The sequence below is a fragment of the Lutjanus erythropterus genome, chromosome 10, assembly GCF_056507025.1.
Source record: "Lutjanus erythropterus isolate fLutEry1 chromosome 10, fLutEry1.hap2, whole genome shotgun sequence".
Lineage (NCBI taxonomy): Eukaryota > Metazoa > Chordata > Actinopteri > Lutjaniformes > Lutjanidae > Lutjanus > Lutjanus erythropterus.
The window spans coordinates 16,330,362-16,345,875 of record NC_139326.1 but is presented as its reverse complement, the minus strand read 5'-3'; the positions used below and the strand labels follow the sequence as shown (position 1 = coordinate 16,345,875).

Sequence of the window (15,514 nt, the reverse complement as noted above, 5' to 3'; positions counted from 1 at the left end):
TGTTTTGCCAAAGGCTGCTTTGTGCAAAAAGGTTCAACTACCCATTTACTGGTCATAACCTTATGTTCTCTTCCAAAGATGAAAATGTCTGAGGGAATGTTCACTTGTGTAAAGTGAGTTTGGCAGAGCCAATAGTTCATCTTAAAAAAAATCTAGTCTTCAAATTGTCTGTGGAACCATTAAATCATTTCTTTCAGTCTCTTCTATGTGCCCTGAAAACATAAGAGCAGCTCTGCTGAACCGTGAGGAAACTACTAGTTCAGCATGTGCAGAAACATGTGCAACACCTCCTAAGAAGCTTCTTTTTGGGAGGTTTTGGATTCAACTACCATTTTCCTTTGACAGTTCTCTGAAAATATGCAGGCACTTTTATGTGGCCACATTAAAGACTAACAGGCCATGTTCAACAGTTTCATGAATAAAACAACTGCTCTCAGCATGATGCCGCACCAGAAAACAGTGCTCTTGTCTTTGTTTGCATAAAAAAAAGGACTATCAGTTGTTATTTGCCAGCACATGTGCACATTTTGAATAGAATTTCTTAACTATGTGAATAACTGCAGAGTTTCCAAATCAGATGTCAGAAACTTAACATCTCTTCTTCAGTAAAAACTCACATTCCAATCTGTACAGTATTGATCCTTGCACCTGAGCTGTTTGAATAATGGTCTCGTTACTCACTCTATCCCAAAAAGCTGAGGTGAGGTCTTCTTTCATAAATCAGCAGAGCTCACTTGGATCAAAGTCAATGTTTTTCGCAAACATATTTTATCATTTGACTTACAATCTTGTATCGACAACACAATAAATCAGGCCAATGTCTTGCAGTGTTACGTCTAAATTAAAAATGGAGATTTAAGGTCTTGCCTTCTTTTTTATCTTTGAGGCCTTTGATACAGGATTAACACACAAAAATCATTAGTCTTGTGGTTAGAATGATCAAACAGAGTCTTCTGTAGTCCCTGTCATTCAGGTCCAACAGCTAAGCTTTACTTGTACAGTATATGAGACCAGGAAAACAAGTTAGATGGGACAGTTCAACCCAAAATAAAAAATATATATATGGCTTTCAGTGCTATTCATTGATCTAGATTGTTTTGGTGTGAGTTGCTGAGTTTTGCAGACATTAGTGTTGCATTTTTCAAATGTATTTCTTGAGCACCATAAGCCATCTATCTAGCTCCATTAAATTCAAGAGAAGACAGACATCTCTACAGCCAATTAACCCTTCATTAGGCCCCGTCCTCCTTGGTTATTGTTGCTATGTCTGTCAAGCTTTCCATTCTCGCATTGCACATACATTACATACAGTGACAGTGACGCACATTGATGAACACCGGGTGTCCGAAAACATTTCGTGTGATTTTCTGCCGTACATGACCAAGCAAAATGCTTGTTGGATGATATTATTCCTGAGTCTGACCCTCTTTTCTCTATACAACGGTGGCAGATTTAATTAAAAAATTGGCAGTAATTGTTGAAACATACGGTCTTCAATTCCACAGAGAGGTAGATGTTAAACAAAAACAGCTTTTCATTTCAGGCTGGCATCCATGGTTTCTGTTGGCCAAAATGATGATTCTCACCAGCAGATTTCATAATTGTAGCTGGCTAGTGTGAGCTAATGTTTAAACTCTTTGAGTCAGCTGAGAAGTCAGTTTCCAGCGACTTTTTAAAGTTTTCATCCGACACATTTTAAAACCATAACCCTGTGAAAATGTATTAAATATGAAAAGTTACTCAACAGCTGCATACATGATATCGGCCTGATGTTAATAGCAAAAGACTGAAGCTAAAGCTAGCTTTCACCCTAGCAAACCTTGGTCAGATGCTGACACATACGTATACAATAGATTACAGAAATGCATTCATTACTGTAAAAGGAAGGAAGTGCGGGGAATAAATCCTTGCAGTGTACTTTGAGACAGTCACTCAGCAGACCACCTGGACCATGATTGCCCCAGGAGGAGAGCCGGGATAAGAGCTAGGCTAACCTGTCTCTGACCTAAGTGAGCGAGCCAGAGAGAGGTGCATCATTGTCACTTTGATTCAGCACCAGCCCTCATCCTCCTCAAACCCTCCAGACAGCTAATCGCATGTAACCCCTGAGAATAAGCCATGAGTTTGGTAAATGCAGTGGTATTGAGCACAAGTTTGGCTGGAGGTAACGATACTGCAGTTAGCATCAGTGTTAGTTAGCCAGACATCCTAATGTTTGCAGGTTACATTAGAGCAGATAATGACAATGTTTAGTTTATGTTTAGATATTTGAAATGTTACTTAGGATTCACCAAAGTCACACGATAAAACAAACAGAGTGAGATAGCAGAAGACAGGCAACTCCAGTGTTCTGCAACCCTGTCTTCATTGCTTAGCTTCCTGCACTGGTACTCCTGCTGCTTCTCCTAACTGGGGGTATGCCGACCGCTAACTACCATAGGTAGTTCACTATTACATACAAACCCACATTAAATAATTCAAACTATTCCTTTCCGAAAGTTCCCCAACATATACAAAGGCATATAAACAATAATAATGTAGAGATTAGTATACATGTTATGTATTTCAAGCTTATCTTATATTGAAAACAGGGAAGCCAAAGAGTGTATATATGAACAAAGAGAGATTGCTAGACTATGTTAAGTAAACAGACAGTGGGTGGGAAAAAAAAACGCACCATTTGACTGGCAGTCAGTTGTGTTATTAGAAAAGGCTGCCACTGGGCTCTTTACTAAATGCTGCAAATCCGTGATCAGTGACCCACAGCGGCGGCTACATTGATTATGAAACATTTTGCTGATTACCTAAGCCAGGCAAAAATCAAACAGGCAGATAAGTAAGGCTCCACAGATGAAATCATCTTTCAGCTTTCACAACCATACAAATGAAAATAAGGGACATCAATGACTCATAATTAGTTGGTGTTTAAGCTTATTATGATAAGGCAACGATTGCACAAATTCTTAACTTAGTTCTAAAAAAAAAAACAAATTAATATTTTACTATTCAAATGCAGCTTCAGTATTTAGACCTTGCATATTTGAATCCTTTTGAACTAGAGGAAGGCATTGTGTTCTTCTGCGATTCCTGAATTATCCTCTATGTGACGCTGTACGTCTCACACTCACCCAAGTGCTGACAACCTCATCCTAATGCCTCCATCATCACAGCTGCTTATTAAAGTCTGACAATCCAACTCTACCGATGATAATTAAGTTGGCAAGACGGAGCATGGAGGCTAAACAGCAAATGCACCAGAGATTTCCAGGCAGGAAGATGCAATGGCCCAGAAGACAAATTCTGAGGGGTACAAGAAATTATTAATCCCCCCATGCTAATTCTCCCTTGCTACCTTTTAATTGTTTGTCCCATTTGAGCTATCCCTCTGAGGCTGTGCCAATGTTCCAAATGATTTCATATGAAGACCAATAAAGGCACTCTGTGTGAGCTGCACGCTCGTTGTTTTCAGCTTGAACATGTTGTGCCACTTTCACTAATACCCCCATGGCGTTAAGGGGAAATAAATCTAAGTGGAAATTGCTGAAATGAAGCTATGTCCAAATTGAGCTTTTGAGGAACGCAACGCCTCGGCTCTCCCTTCATTTTCACCCTTTATTTGTTCACATTCCAGTCTCTGCTCGCTGGCTGCACAAATCCTTAGAGAAACTTGTCTCCATGTAGAATGTGACAAAACAGACAACATGTTTTGGGCCTCTGCTTCATTGTGACAGAATAATCCTTAAACCAACAGCACGTCAAAGACACACAGCCACTCTGCTGCTGATGCGAACAAGTCTAGCGGCCCTTAAGTGTCGCCCACCCACTCTGTGCTGCTGATGGTGGTGACTAATGCCACCTATGGTCTAAATTGCGAGCTCCGGTTGCTAAGCGGAGCCGTGAATGTCACCAGTAACAACATTCGGCCTTTCAAGCACGTCAGACGAGATGACGTAAAGATGTAAAATGTCTCCAAGTTGATTTTTTTTTTATCCTTTAAACTGTGATGTACATGTTATTTACATAAAATCTAATCATCTGGACTATATGGAAATCTTAATGCTGATGTCCACCTGCATGCAACTGACCATGCAATAAACCCTTCAACAACCATAGCTTAGCAACAATAAGCTCAGCAGGCCTGGCTAACCATAAACATATGACAGTACATTGACAGCTTTGGCTTGTTTCCCACCGATGTTGCTGCCATTTTTTATTAGGTCAAGACCAACCTGTGAATGAAGACATGAAAAAGGGGGAGCTGCAGTTTGTCTGGATAAAAAGCACTATCACGTTTATATATCAACTAATCTCAATGAGTGCAGTTATAGTCAAGGGTTTATTAGCAACATGGAGTAACAAAAAAAAAAAAAAGATGTTTTTCTTACTCCAGGTAGACCATAAAACCTTGAATATAACACTACTCATTGAGATTGTTTGAGAAATAAACATTATAATGCCTTTCTCCCCTTTAAATGTATTTGTTCACAGGACAGTCTTGACTTAACGAAAAAAGCGACAATGTCAATGTACGATCCAAATTCCCAATGTGACACCTACGTTTACATGTATATGTGGCTAACTAGCTTCCTACCCACAGTTGTTACCTATTAGCGATTCGAGGGGAGATACCATCTACCTTGCTAGCAAAACAACCAAAATGCATCCCACCTGTTAACCTGCCAGTCCTCCTCTCCATCCTCTATTTAACTGAATATGTCAGTCTAGTCTACCTGACTCATTGATCCTTTATCTGCATGAGGTTAGTGCATCTATGGTCCCAACTGTGGCTCTGAGATATCAGTAGCCTAAATGTGTTGTGCATTGATCTTTGGCGCTGTATGTGGTGCTGAAGTAGCAGATGGATTTGTAAATGCACGTTTTTCTTTCTCTAATCCATTTAGTTTACACTCGAGAAACTGTAGCCAACATTAACAACCAACATTAAGCTACTTGAAATACATGTATACATTTATACATGTAATCCTCATTCTTCTCATGAAGTTAAAAGTTCAAGATACTGAAATTCAAATAAGTACGCCCCCAAACAGGGATATTTCAGGCTACTTTTACAAAACTGTTTTAGAAGAAGTCAGCTGGAAACTTAAAACAGTCAGCTGTAGACAGCATTTTCAACTCGTGGCGCTGACATTAGCTTAATAAGCTAGCTAGCTAGGCTGGGAATGGGAATTGATCAGATTTTACTGATAGCAGAGCCATTATCGATTCTGCTTATCAGTCTGATGCTTAATTGATTCCCTTATTGATTCCTGATCAATTTTCTTCAAAGTTTGTAATTGCACTGTGACCCTTTCTTTGCTCGTTTTCCCTCCCTATGCTTAAAGCATGAAAGAGATGTGCTGCTCATTTGAGAAACAGTGGGAATGGACTGTCAAATACATAGAACTCCCGGAATTTAAGCTCATGTTGCTTAGAAAGATGGTTAGGCATATTTCTGGTGTTTCCACCATACCTGTCAACCCTCCAGTTTTTCCCAGGATTTTCCAGTATTTTTCCCTTCTCTCCAACTCGCCTCCAGTTTAAATATTTTACCATAAATCTCCCATATTGTAACTATCTACAAAAAGGTAGTCTGCTACATTCAAAGCATTTAACTGGAAAAACAAGTGTTGACTTTCAAATTTCAAAGTAGTTGCAGGAAATACGAATACATGTTACAGTTTGTCAGCTTGGCTTTACCGCTCATCACCACTTCATCATTCATCAAAAGTGCAACTACAAAACAAGACAAAAGTCATTTTCAGCATGAGCAGAACAAGCTATGATGTATCAGGGGAAGTCAGGAGCAGCCACAGTGAGCTATTAGATGAAGAACTGCAGGCTGCAAACCTGCAACTAACTTCTCAGGCAGGTATCCAGCTCCTCACTGTGCCCTGCTGCTCACCAACTCATTTCATATGCAGCATAAAATCAGATCACTGTTGCTCACAGAATGACAGGGGAAAGGACAAATATTGCCAGACTTTATTAGAATGACAATAGTTTGTTTTGCTGCCCCCAGAATTCTGTGACCTGCACTGCACTTTGCATTCTGCACTTTTGTTCATGGAATTGCAGACTGGAACCATCACCCATCAGTGATGTGCCTCACATACATATGTGTAAAATTGGGCCTAAAAAATTAATAAAAATTTGAGAACCAGGCAGCCTGGGGCAGGGTGGCAAAAATTCTCCTCATTTTCAAATCCCAGTGTCGACAGGTAGTTTCCACAGTTTCCTTAATTGGTATGACCATTTTACAGACATTACAACTAACACTGTTAATGTCTTTATTCGTAAAAAATGAAGACATGCTTTGGATTGTTTCTGTCAGGAAACATGCCAGCATTGATAAAAGGATCCAATAAGCTTGGAGGTATACAACTCTGAGGGATCAGACAATTTCTCTTCCAAGGTACAGCTGATAAAATATGCTTCCAAAAGTTGATGCCATTGAGAAAATTTTCATAAAGATACCATAAACTAAAAGATAATAGAGCCAACACTATGAGCCTATATAAACATATTTTTAGTTGTCATAATACATACAATTGTACATTTGTCTTTTTGACACTGCTCTCCATTTAAACAGGTCTATCTGATAAAAAATGAATTGCCATGCTAAATCTAAAGTGAGCAGGGATTTGGATTTGAGCCTGCAGTGTGAACACAGCCGGAGAGCACTCAGGCTGTTAGCCTGCCATGACTTATTGGACCTAATCATCCTTATCGTCATCTTCATATCAGTGACACTCATCACCCGTTTGCCTCCTTTCTGTTTGGTCCTTTCTTCTCCTTCTTCTTTCCTCCTATCTGCCATCTACTCCATCATACTCTTCCCTTTCCTCTGGGGTTTTGTGTTCCTTCTGCTCCATCTTATCATCAGCCTCCGGAACTCGCTCAGATGAGAAATCACTCAGGCATCAAATCCCAGCAGTCACGTCTGCCACGGAATCCGTGCAAACAAACAGCTGCTGCCAGTATCAGTGCACAATTATTGTCTCAGAACACTTTATTCCACTCGGAGCTTGGTTCTGTAACGTCTATCTGGACAGAAAAAAAAAAAATCTATAATGGCCTTGAAAAGATGCAACTCAAAACAACAATTTAACACAATTTACAAGTAACAAATCATCAGGGAAGACCTGTGGCTTCAGAAAATTCAATATTAACAAGAAATGTACCAGAATCAATGTAGATCACTTCAGAAACACAGTAGACGATTATCAAGCTACAAACTAGGCCTCTTCTGTGCTGCTGTAAAGCTGTCCTATTAGAGATTTTCACGGCAATATGAGTGAATGATACATGTTGGAGAGTCGCTGTTGCTTGACAGCAGAACATGCGTCAGTGCGGGGTCACTATTCCAAGAAGTACTATTTGACTCACACTTCGTGTTAAGAGTTGATTTAGTGACCAATTAACACTCATTCTGTCGACGTTACTCCCATCAGCATCCTGTCTTGATTAGAGGAGGAGAAAAAAACCCCAACAAGATTAGACACATAGAGGAAGGATAGATGGAACCAATTCCCTCTGTGCTGTTCTTTCTGTTTTCAACCCTGTCGGCATCTATAAAAGTGTTTGGTGGTTTGTTTCTATTTCTGACATTGACAGAGGCTGCCCCCCTCCCCCTCCCCCTCCCCCTCTCCCTCTGCTGGCTGACAGACTGAGAAATAAACCCACGTACGCACACTCGGATGTATAATCAGACACTCACAGGTGCACACATACCAGTGAGTCCACAGTCATACCCTCACACACACACACACACACACACACACCTGCACAGACAATACTCACACACAAACACAGACCAAACGCTTGTCAGACCAATGACTTCAGTGTGATTGCTCCTCTTCAGCACCCACACAGCCAAGCAGTCATTACAGCCCTCTGACACCCAGCCCTGGAGATAATGACAGCTCAGGAGGGAGACCCCCACCCTCCAGCCCCCCCCCCCCGCACTGTACGCCCACATCCACACCACAGATACAACGCGATGAACGGAAACACAAGGACTCACACTTACCACAACAGCACAGAAGGGCTGATTGCCCTAATCCTGTTGGAGTGACACACACTGAGCATCTTGCATTTGATCACAGACAAGACACACATTCACACGGACATGCACTCCTTCACAGTTAATTAGTGCATTTATTTCATGTTGCAGCAAATGAAAATTTTTCTCTTTTTTTACAACCCAGCTCTTGTTCATTGTTTTCTTGAGATTTGGGGATGTTAAGAATCCAGTGTGCAAGATTACAGGGATTTATTGGCAGAATATGACAGAAATGGAACACAATATGCATAGGCCAAATTGATGAAGTTTTCATTAGTATAATCACCTGAAAATAATAACTGTTGTGTTTTCATTACCTTAGAATGGGCAGTTTACATCTATAGAGGGTGTAGCCCTTCACATTTTCCACAAGTTTTGCGACCAGTGTAGGTTCTCCTCCACACATAGGAGGAAGAGAAAAGGTGTTTGCAATCTGTAAGCTCACCACTAGATGCCACTAACTCTTACACACTGGTCCTTCAAAGTCTCTGAACACCCAAGCATTTGTTTTCAATTATTCTGGCTGATTAGACCTTTGCTTAGCTTGAAGGTGGCCAGAGCCTCGATGGAAATTTATTAGGTCACAAATCTCCATAAGAATGATGAAGGTGTAATTATTTGTCCCATCCTTAAAGGTGCAACAAAGCCTACAGGAGACCCGGGGAAAATGTCGATCAATTACAGTCTATACATGTCCACACAGTCCTGAGAAGAGGTCTAATCAGCCAGATTAAGTGAAAAAGGCTTTAGGGGTGTTTTTTCTCCTAACCTTTTTTCAGTTAAAACCGACCTAGTTTGCCTGGTTAGTCTGGTTCATTCTGTCAACGTACCCTGGTGCAGACTAAACAACCAGACCAAGACCACCTGAAAAGGGTGTTTTTAGTCCACTTACAAAACGGACTCTGGACCGACCACAGGATTTGATAGCTGTTATATGGTTTTAGCATGTTTTCAAAAGCTAAACTCCTGTGAAATGTGTTCAGGAAGCAATCTTGTAATGGATATTGTAAAAACCATGTATATATTTATGCAAATCATTTAGCAACCATGGTAACACGTCAGCACGGGTATTTTCCTCAGTCAAAAGCTGTTAAAAATGCTGGGCTTCTATCCTACCATGTACTTTGTCAGATCATTATGTGCATTAAAGTGTGTGACAGTGATCCCACAGAGATAAGTCCTGAACAATTACTGTGCAAGACGCCTCCTTTTTATCCTGCCTCTGTGTCATTATTCATAGCATGCACTTCATTTGCAGTCTAATATTAAAAAGAATGCTTATAATCAGGTATTTCTTCATGGGTTTTTTGTGATTTCAAAGAAAACAAATATACATATCAGAGGCATTACAGTGCTGCAGAAACTTCTGTCAGTCACCAGAATTCTATTTCCCGACGTGGGTCCTAATGACAATCACCAAAACAGTCTGAGCAAGGAGTTACCTGTCAGTCTATATAACTTCATGTTTACAAGTCAAGTTCTTTGTGATGTCAATATTTGGACACAAAACAAACCCACATTGTATGCTGTGCCTGACTCCGGGAGACTTGCTACCTTTTGTTTTCAAAGCACAGTAATCAAACCTATCAGTCATATATATTATTGTAAGGAATTTTATCACAGTTTCACTGGGTCAGAAGTGCACTACTGAAGCAGGGTTAAGTAAAGCCTCAGTTTGCCATATTACCTAAATTTAGACTTTATAAAATTGGTCCACCAGTTCAGATTTTCCCTTACTGTTGGTGACATTCTTGATAGCAAATATAATTGCTAGTGTATGAAATCAGAGAAGACCTAGTTTCTGTCACACAATGTTATATGTATTTTTTGGACCTCTCTCTAATTGTTGCTTCTTTCTTATGAAATATCATATAGTTTTAAGTCCTCTGGCTTTTAAAATTTGTTCAGATAAGGAGGGAAAATTACCCTTCACACTCTGCAACCTTCGACGGCAGGGCGCCTCAAGCTAAAAGCAATTAGGAGGCACTGTATTAGACCATTGTGGGGAATGTTGCAAATCAGTGAGCAGGCCAACTATAAAAGAATAAGAGATTTTCAATATCATGAAGCACTTCAGCGTATCAAGTTAGAATTTTGGTGTCTAGTTTTTTTATCTATCAACAGTTTCTTCTTTCTTTCTCAACTGATATTCCAGAAAATTCACTATAGCACAGTACTGCAGTATAAAACATACCATGATGGAGGACTTATTTCATATCACCCACTGCATCGTGAAAGTGAAAACAAAAGCTGTCAGGATGGGCTGCTGTAAAACATTTGTTTTTGTAAAGCTCCTTCCTAGTTCAAATTTGACTTTCTGTAACAAACACATTTGTGCAGAATGGTAATGGAGTGCACCCATTTATGTTTAATTTTAATTATATTTGGTTTAGATAACCAGGTGAACTGTCTTTGTTGTAACCTGCCTGATGATCTGACTGTTGCTGCCTTACAGGACTTCTCTTCTGGTGATGTTTTTATATTTATTGAGTTAACACTGCCTAAATCATTTTAATCTCATAGCCACTATGACAGATGCAAGGAAACAGATACAAAAGGCCAGCAAGGTAGGGAAGGGGAGGCTGGGGCTCTGACTCTCCCTCTGGCGGTTAATTTATAAGAAGGCTTTACACTTGACAAGGCATAAGCACAGGAAATAATCAGCATCACAAACCATGAACATGTAGAAACTCATCAGCAAAGAAATAGAGCGTTTCCACAGCCCAGTGACAGAGACCGCTTCTGTTTCTACTCCAGAGCTCGGAAACTAGCAATTACAGAGCAGCAGCCTAACATGCTATCAGTAATGGTGTTTTCTCCTTTTGCATCTTCATTCACTTCCCAGTGCACATTGTGCAGATGTGTGTGTGTGTGTGTGTGAGGCTGCAGTTTACAGCTGTTGTTTGTTTTGAAGAAACAAAGGCTGCCATGTTTTTTTATGGAAGGATCTGTGAATTACTGTACACCGCTCTGTAACAAGACCTAGAATGTGCACACACGCATAGGGGGATAAAACACACACACACACACACAAACACACACACACACACACACACACACACACACACTCTGGCATACAATGTTTGGTAGCCCAGCAACAAACCCTAATTACCCTTTGCAATTGAATAGTCATCAGCAGAACAATTCACAGGAGACCTACTGGATGAAACATTCACACTAACACACACACAAACACACACACACAAGGCTGCACATGCAATATCAAGCAGCCTGACATTCTAACATCTCAAGGTCTACAGGATGCAGCAAACATGTTAAAAGATAAACCTGATGTTACTTCATGTTGACTGTATTTCCGTGAATTTAATATGTAGTGTAATCTATACTGTGAGTCGGTGTAGCTTTATTTATCTTTGACTCAAACAATTTGTTATCTTTCACGTCAATAATATTCAAAAAAGTGGCATGCAGCTAAAAGAAACAAAGCGATAAGCATCTGTAGTTGATTACTGAGAAATCACTGCATCCCTTGGGAAAGCACAATGTGCAGGATGGAACGGTCAAATACTGGACCTCTGCTCTAAATGTTATGTAGACAAAAGGCCTGGCATTGATATAAAAACACACTGACAGGAACTTACTGTAGGGAGCCCCAGAGACAGAGGGCAAGTGAACAGAAAGATAAAAGACAGTGAGATAGAGGATGATGGCAAAACCGAATGTCCTATTTACTTTCATAAAAAATTCTTGGCTCAAAAGGAAATTGAACAAATGCTGACATTCACTGTCCATTCATAGAAGATATGGATCAATGAGCTAATTGCAAAACACAAAAGCCATCTACTGAAGGTTATCCACTCATTGCTGAAATGCGGCTGCTGCTCCGGACAATCCAAAGCCTGGAGTTCAGAGATAACGCACACAATGTGCTGTCTGTCAGATTCAACTGCTGATACAATTATAAATCAACGGGACTGTTATAGGAGGGAACAGCTATGCAAATTAACAACACAAACAATTCAATATGATGTTTGTTCGGTCACAAAAACCATTTCTATAAGGTTGTAAAGAAAGGGGTGCAACAATACTGAATCAGGGTTTGCAGGTTGATACACTGTAAAGGACACAATAGTAGAAAGGAAGGAAAGGAAGGAAATAAGCTTGCCAACCTCAATCCTTAAGGCGACAGTCTTGGCTGATCATAAATCAACCGTGTGTGATATGTCAACCACCATCAGGCAGCTGGCCACAGGCGGCTGCTGATATTAATGGGCTACAACAGAAGAACAGCACAGTCTTAAGAAGATCCTTTAACAAACAGACTGAAGTGGATGTGACAACACGGTAAAGTTCAAGGAATGATTCACAATGTTAACGTTCATTTTAAAGTTACTGCCAAAGCCACAGGAAAACTATAAAGCAGCGCTCTCACTTTGCTCTTAACAAGCCAATACTGAAGTGAATACGGATCCTTCAGCGAGATGGCTTCATTTCAGCACCATGGAGAGCTCCACAGTGCTCAGCCGGGGCTGACGCTCAGCTAATTCCTCCCCTCTCGGGCTGCAAACAGCATCTGTTGGTCTGCCTCTCCAACCGCAGCAATAATTGAACTCTTAGGAGACTCCCGAACACTCCAACGCTCTAGTGACTGTAGCACCAGTCTCGGGCCAAGGGATAGGCTATTTCATGCTGAAAATGCAGTCTCAAGGCAGCTATAATCTGATTGAAACAGAACAAAAACAAACACACTTTTAAACTTTCATTTCTAAGCCTATTTATGTGTGTTTTTCTTGTAACCGTTAGTGGCAACACAGAGCATCAGTTTTGGTGTCAATTTTTTTTAAAGGACAAAATCAAAAATGGATGTTTTTCTCTGAACCTTGAGTGTAATCTATCCATCTAGATTGAGATATTTTCTAGTTGCTTGTTCCATAATCTTGTTTATTGCCACTGAGGACCAAAAAACCCAGAAAATATTCACATTTGAGAAACTGAAATCGGACAAAGTGGACATCCAAATGATTAGAAACTATGATGTAGGAACTATTTTCTTTCTGCTAAACTTCATGTGCACTAGCTAGCGCAGCTGAAGTAGATGGCGATATTGTTTACATCCCGCACTGTGACAAGCACAGGCCTCTCATCCATGAGTAGGTGCATGCTTCCCTCTGCACAGTGATACGGCTGGCGGACAGCAGGAAAAAAAAAAGAAAAAAATAGGTCTTACATGAAACTGCTCACAACAAGGTCTATAACCGGATCATGATTTCTGGAAAGAGGCTTTGCTGTTGAGTTTTTCAAATGTACTTTTTGGTTCTTTTAGCGCCACAAGCAGAGTCACATCTGTTTCATTATATTCATGAAATGACAGACATCTCAATATATGATATCTCCAAAACAATCTACATAAACAAACGGCACTACAGGTAAGAGGAAAATGATGTGTGTATATGTATTTTTGATTTGAGGTGAACTTTCCCTTAAAAAACAGGAAGGAAAGACGTTTTTTTCTAAACTACACTAATGTGGCAATTAAATAAGGTGAAATTCATCATTGGAGAGGCAGACATACCAGCTGACAGCAGTCCAAATAGTCCACAGTGCAACACAGCCACAAGATCTGAACAAGTGGCCAGACTACTTTTTCACTACAAAGCCTCACATCACACTCCACTGTTTCTATTTCCATAGCTGTATCCACCTACACATAAAGCCAGCAGCTGAATACAAGTCCCACCACATCTCTAGGAGGTTGTCATGCTGGGAAATGTAGGAAAACAGTAATCGAAGTAGAAGTAGATGAGGTAGCTCCAGGGAAAATGGGCACAGCAATGTGAACTACAACACTCAGCACAAAGTAACTTCAGGAATGTGTGGAATGTCATAAGGTGTTTAAAGTGCGTATTTCAACATAAAGTAGATGTACACACGTAAACATACACACACAAACTCATCCAGGAATATCCCTGGGCAGCCCTTCATATACTGCAGAACATAACAGTCTTTTCATTGCTACCTGTCATCATTCTGAAATGTCTGGTCCCCCAGCAGCAAGTCCCTGAAGCGATAGCGAGGTGGAAGAGGAGGCACCTCTGTATCCACTTCCGCCATCTTGAGAGCTGAGATGTCCAGAATAACACCAGAGTTGCTGCTGTTGTTCTTCTGCAAGGTCTCGGTGGAGGGCCTGCAGGGTGAGAAGGAGAGCAGCGCCGACAACATTTGTACTGTTCTGCTGAGAGAAGCTGTTCACATTACAATGGTGACATTACAGCACAATCTAAGGTAACAGATGCAATAAGACACCTGAGATTGTTTGGGCAATGATTGAAAAGCCTATTACTCTGGTGGAGATTCAATATTATGGGAAATCAGTAGGCAGTTACGGGGTTGTATAACAAGTAGGAGCTGATTGTTTGCAATTAAAAACAACTAATGTTCAGAGACTAGATGTAGTACTGAAGCCCCAAGATGACAATTTATGGGACAAAACTGAAAAACAATAGTGCAAAGGAAATTTGTGCATACTGTTTACAAGTAAACATGATATGCATTTGTTAAGGGTGAGAACAATCACTGACTTTTCTAATGTGGGTCATCTGTGCCTGTTTGCATAAACCACCTTAAGTTTCATACTTAAGTTTGCTCCTGAAGCAAAGTATTTCCCTAAGCTGAGAAATTTATGTAGGAGCGCTGCATAGGTCATCTTAGGTTATCTCCTTGCCTAAGTGTTACTGTTACTGTCATGAGCTTCACTTTTTAACATTACTTAACAGCATTATTGTCAGTGTTATCTAGTTTCTCCAAAATAAACAATAAAGAGAATACAAAATAAAAATTAAACCAAACAGGAGAGAAGATGATAAGTTTGTTTCAAAGAATATAGAGAGCACAGGCACATAATTCAAAGTAAACTTAATTGAGTAACTAAGTAACTGAGAAAATCAATGGGAGTAATCTTGCTGTGGAATGGACCATAGACTAAGTGACGACAAAATATGAAAAGATTACTGTGCCAGCAAGAAAGGAGATAGCCAAACATCAGGAGACAGGACAGGATTGTGATGGACGATGATATCGTTGTTGATTAGCCCGCTAGTTATAATGAGGAAGCTAAGCCAAGAAAATAATAGCACAAATAACAATGACACTATTGAAAGATATACACTACCAGAAAAGAAAAACTGCTGCTAATATAAAATCTGTATCTATATCTATCTAACGAGCTGCATGTCGCTCCAGTAGGTTTGCCACATGCTGAAATATGTCTCTTGGTATCTACTGTTCATAAATTCAGCCATTGTCTTATGTTGAGGTTTTATGCAACCAGGTCCAGCCCTGCAAACATTTGAATGAAGATTTTCATCAAACTCCTAAGCTGTTCTGTCAACAGTGTCAAACACAGCTGAGCAAACAGGTTCAACATAAATGATGCGATTTGTTGAACAAATGCTAAACTTAGTCCAGATTCTCTGAGTCAAAGCAAGTCATCCA

General features: G+C 40.2%; 1 protein-coding gene across 3 annotated transcripts in view; it reads right to left on the bottom strand.

Moving 5' to 3' along the window:
* Positions 1-15,514, bottom strand: part of kcnt1b (potassium sodium-activated channel subfamily T member 1b) — a 91,459-nt gene that overhangs the window by 72,472 nt on the left and 3,473 nt on the right. For all 3 annotated transcript variants that reach the window (XM_084728393.1, XM_084728391.1, XM_084728395.1), the window contains exon 3: positions 14,040-14,207. In XM_084728393.1, the coding sequence (XP_084584519.1) occupies positions 14,040-14,207 (168 nt within the window). The remainder of the gene's footprint in view (positions 1-14,039; positions 14,208-15,514) is intronic.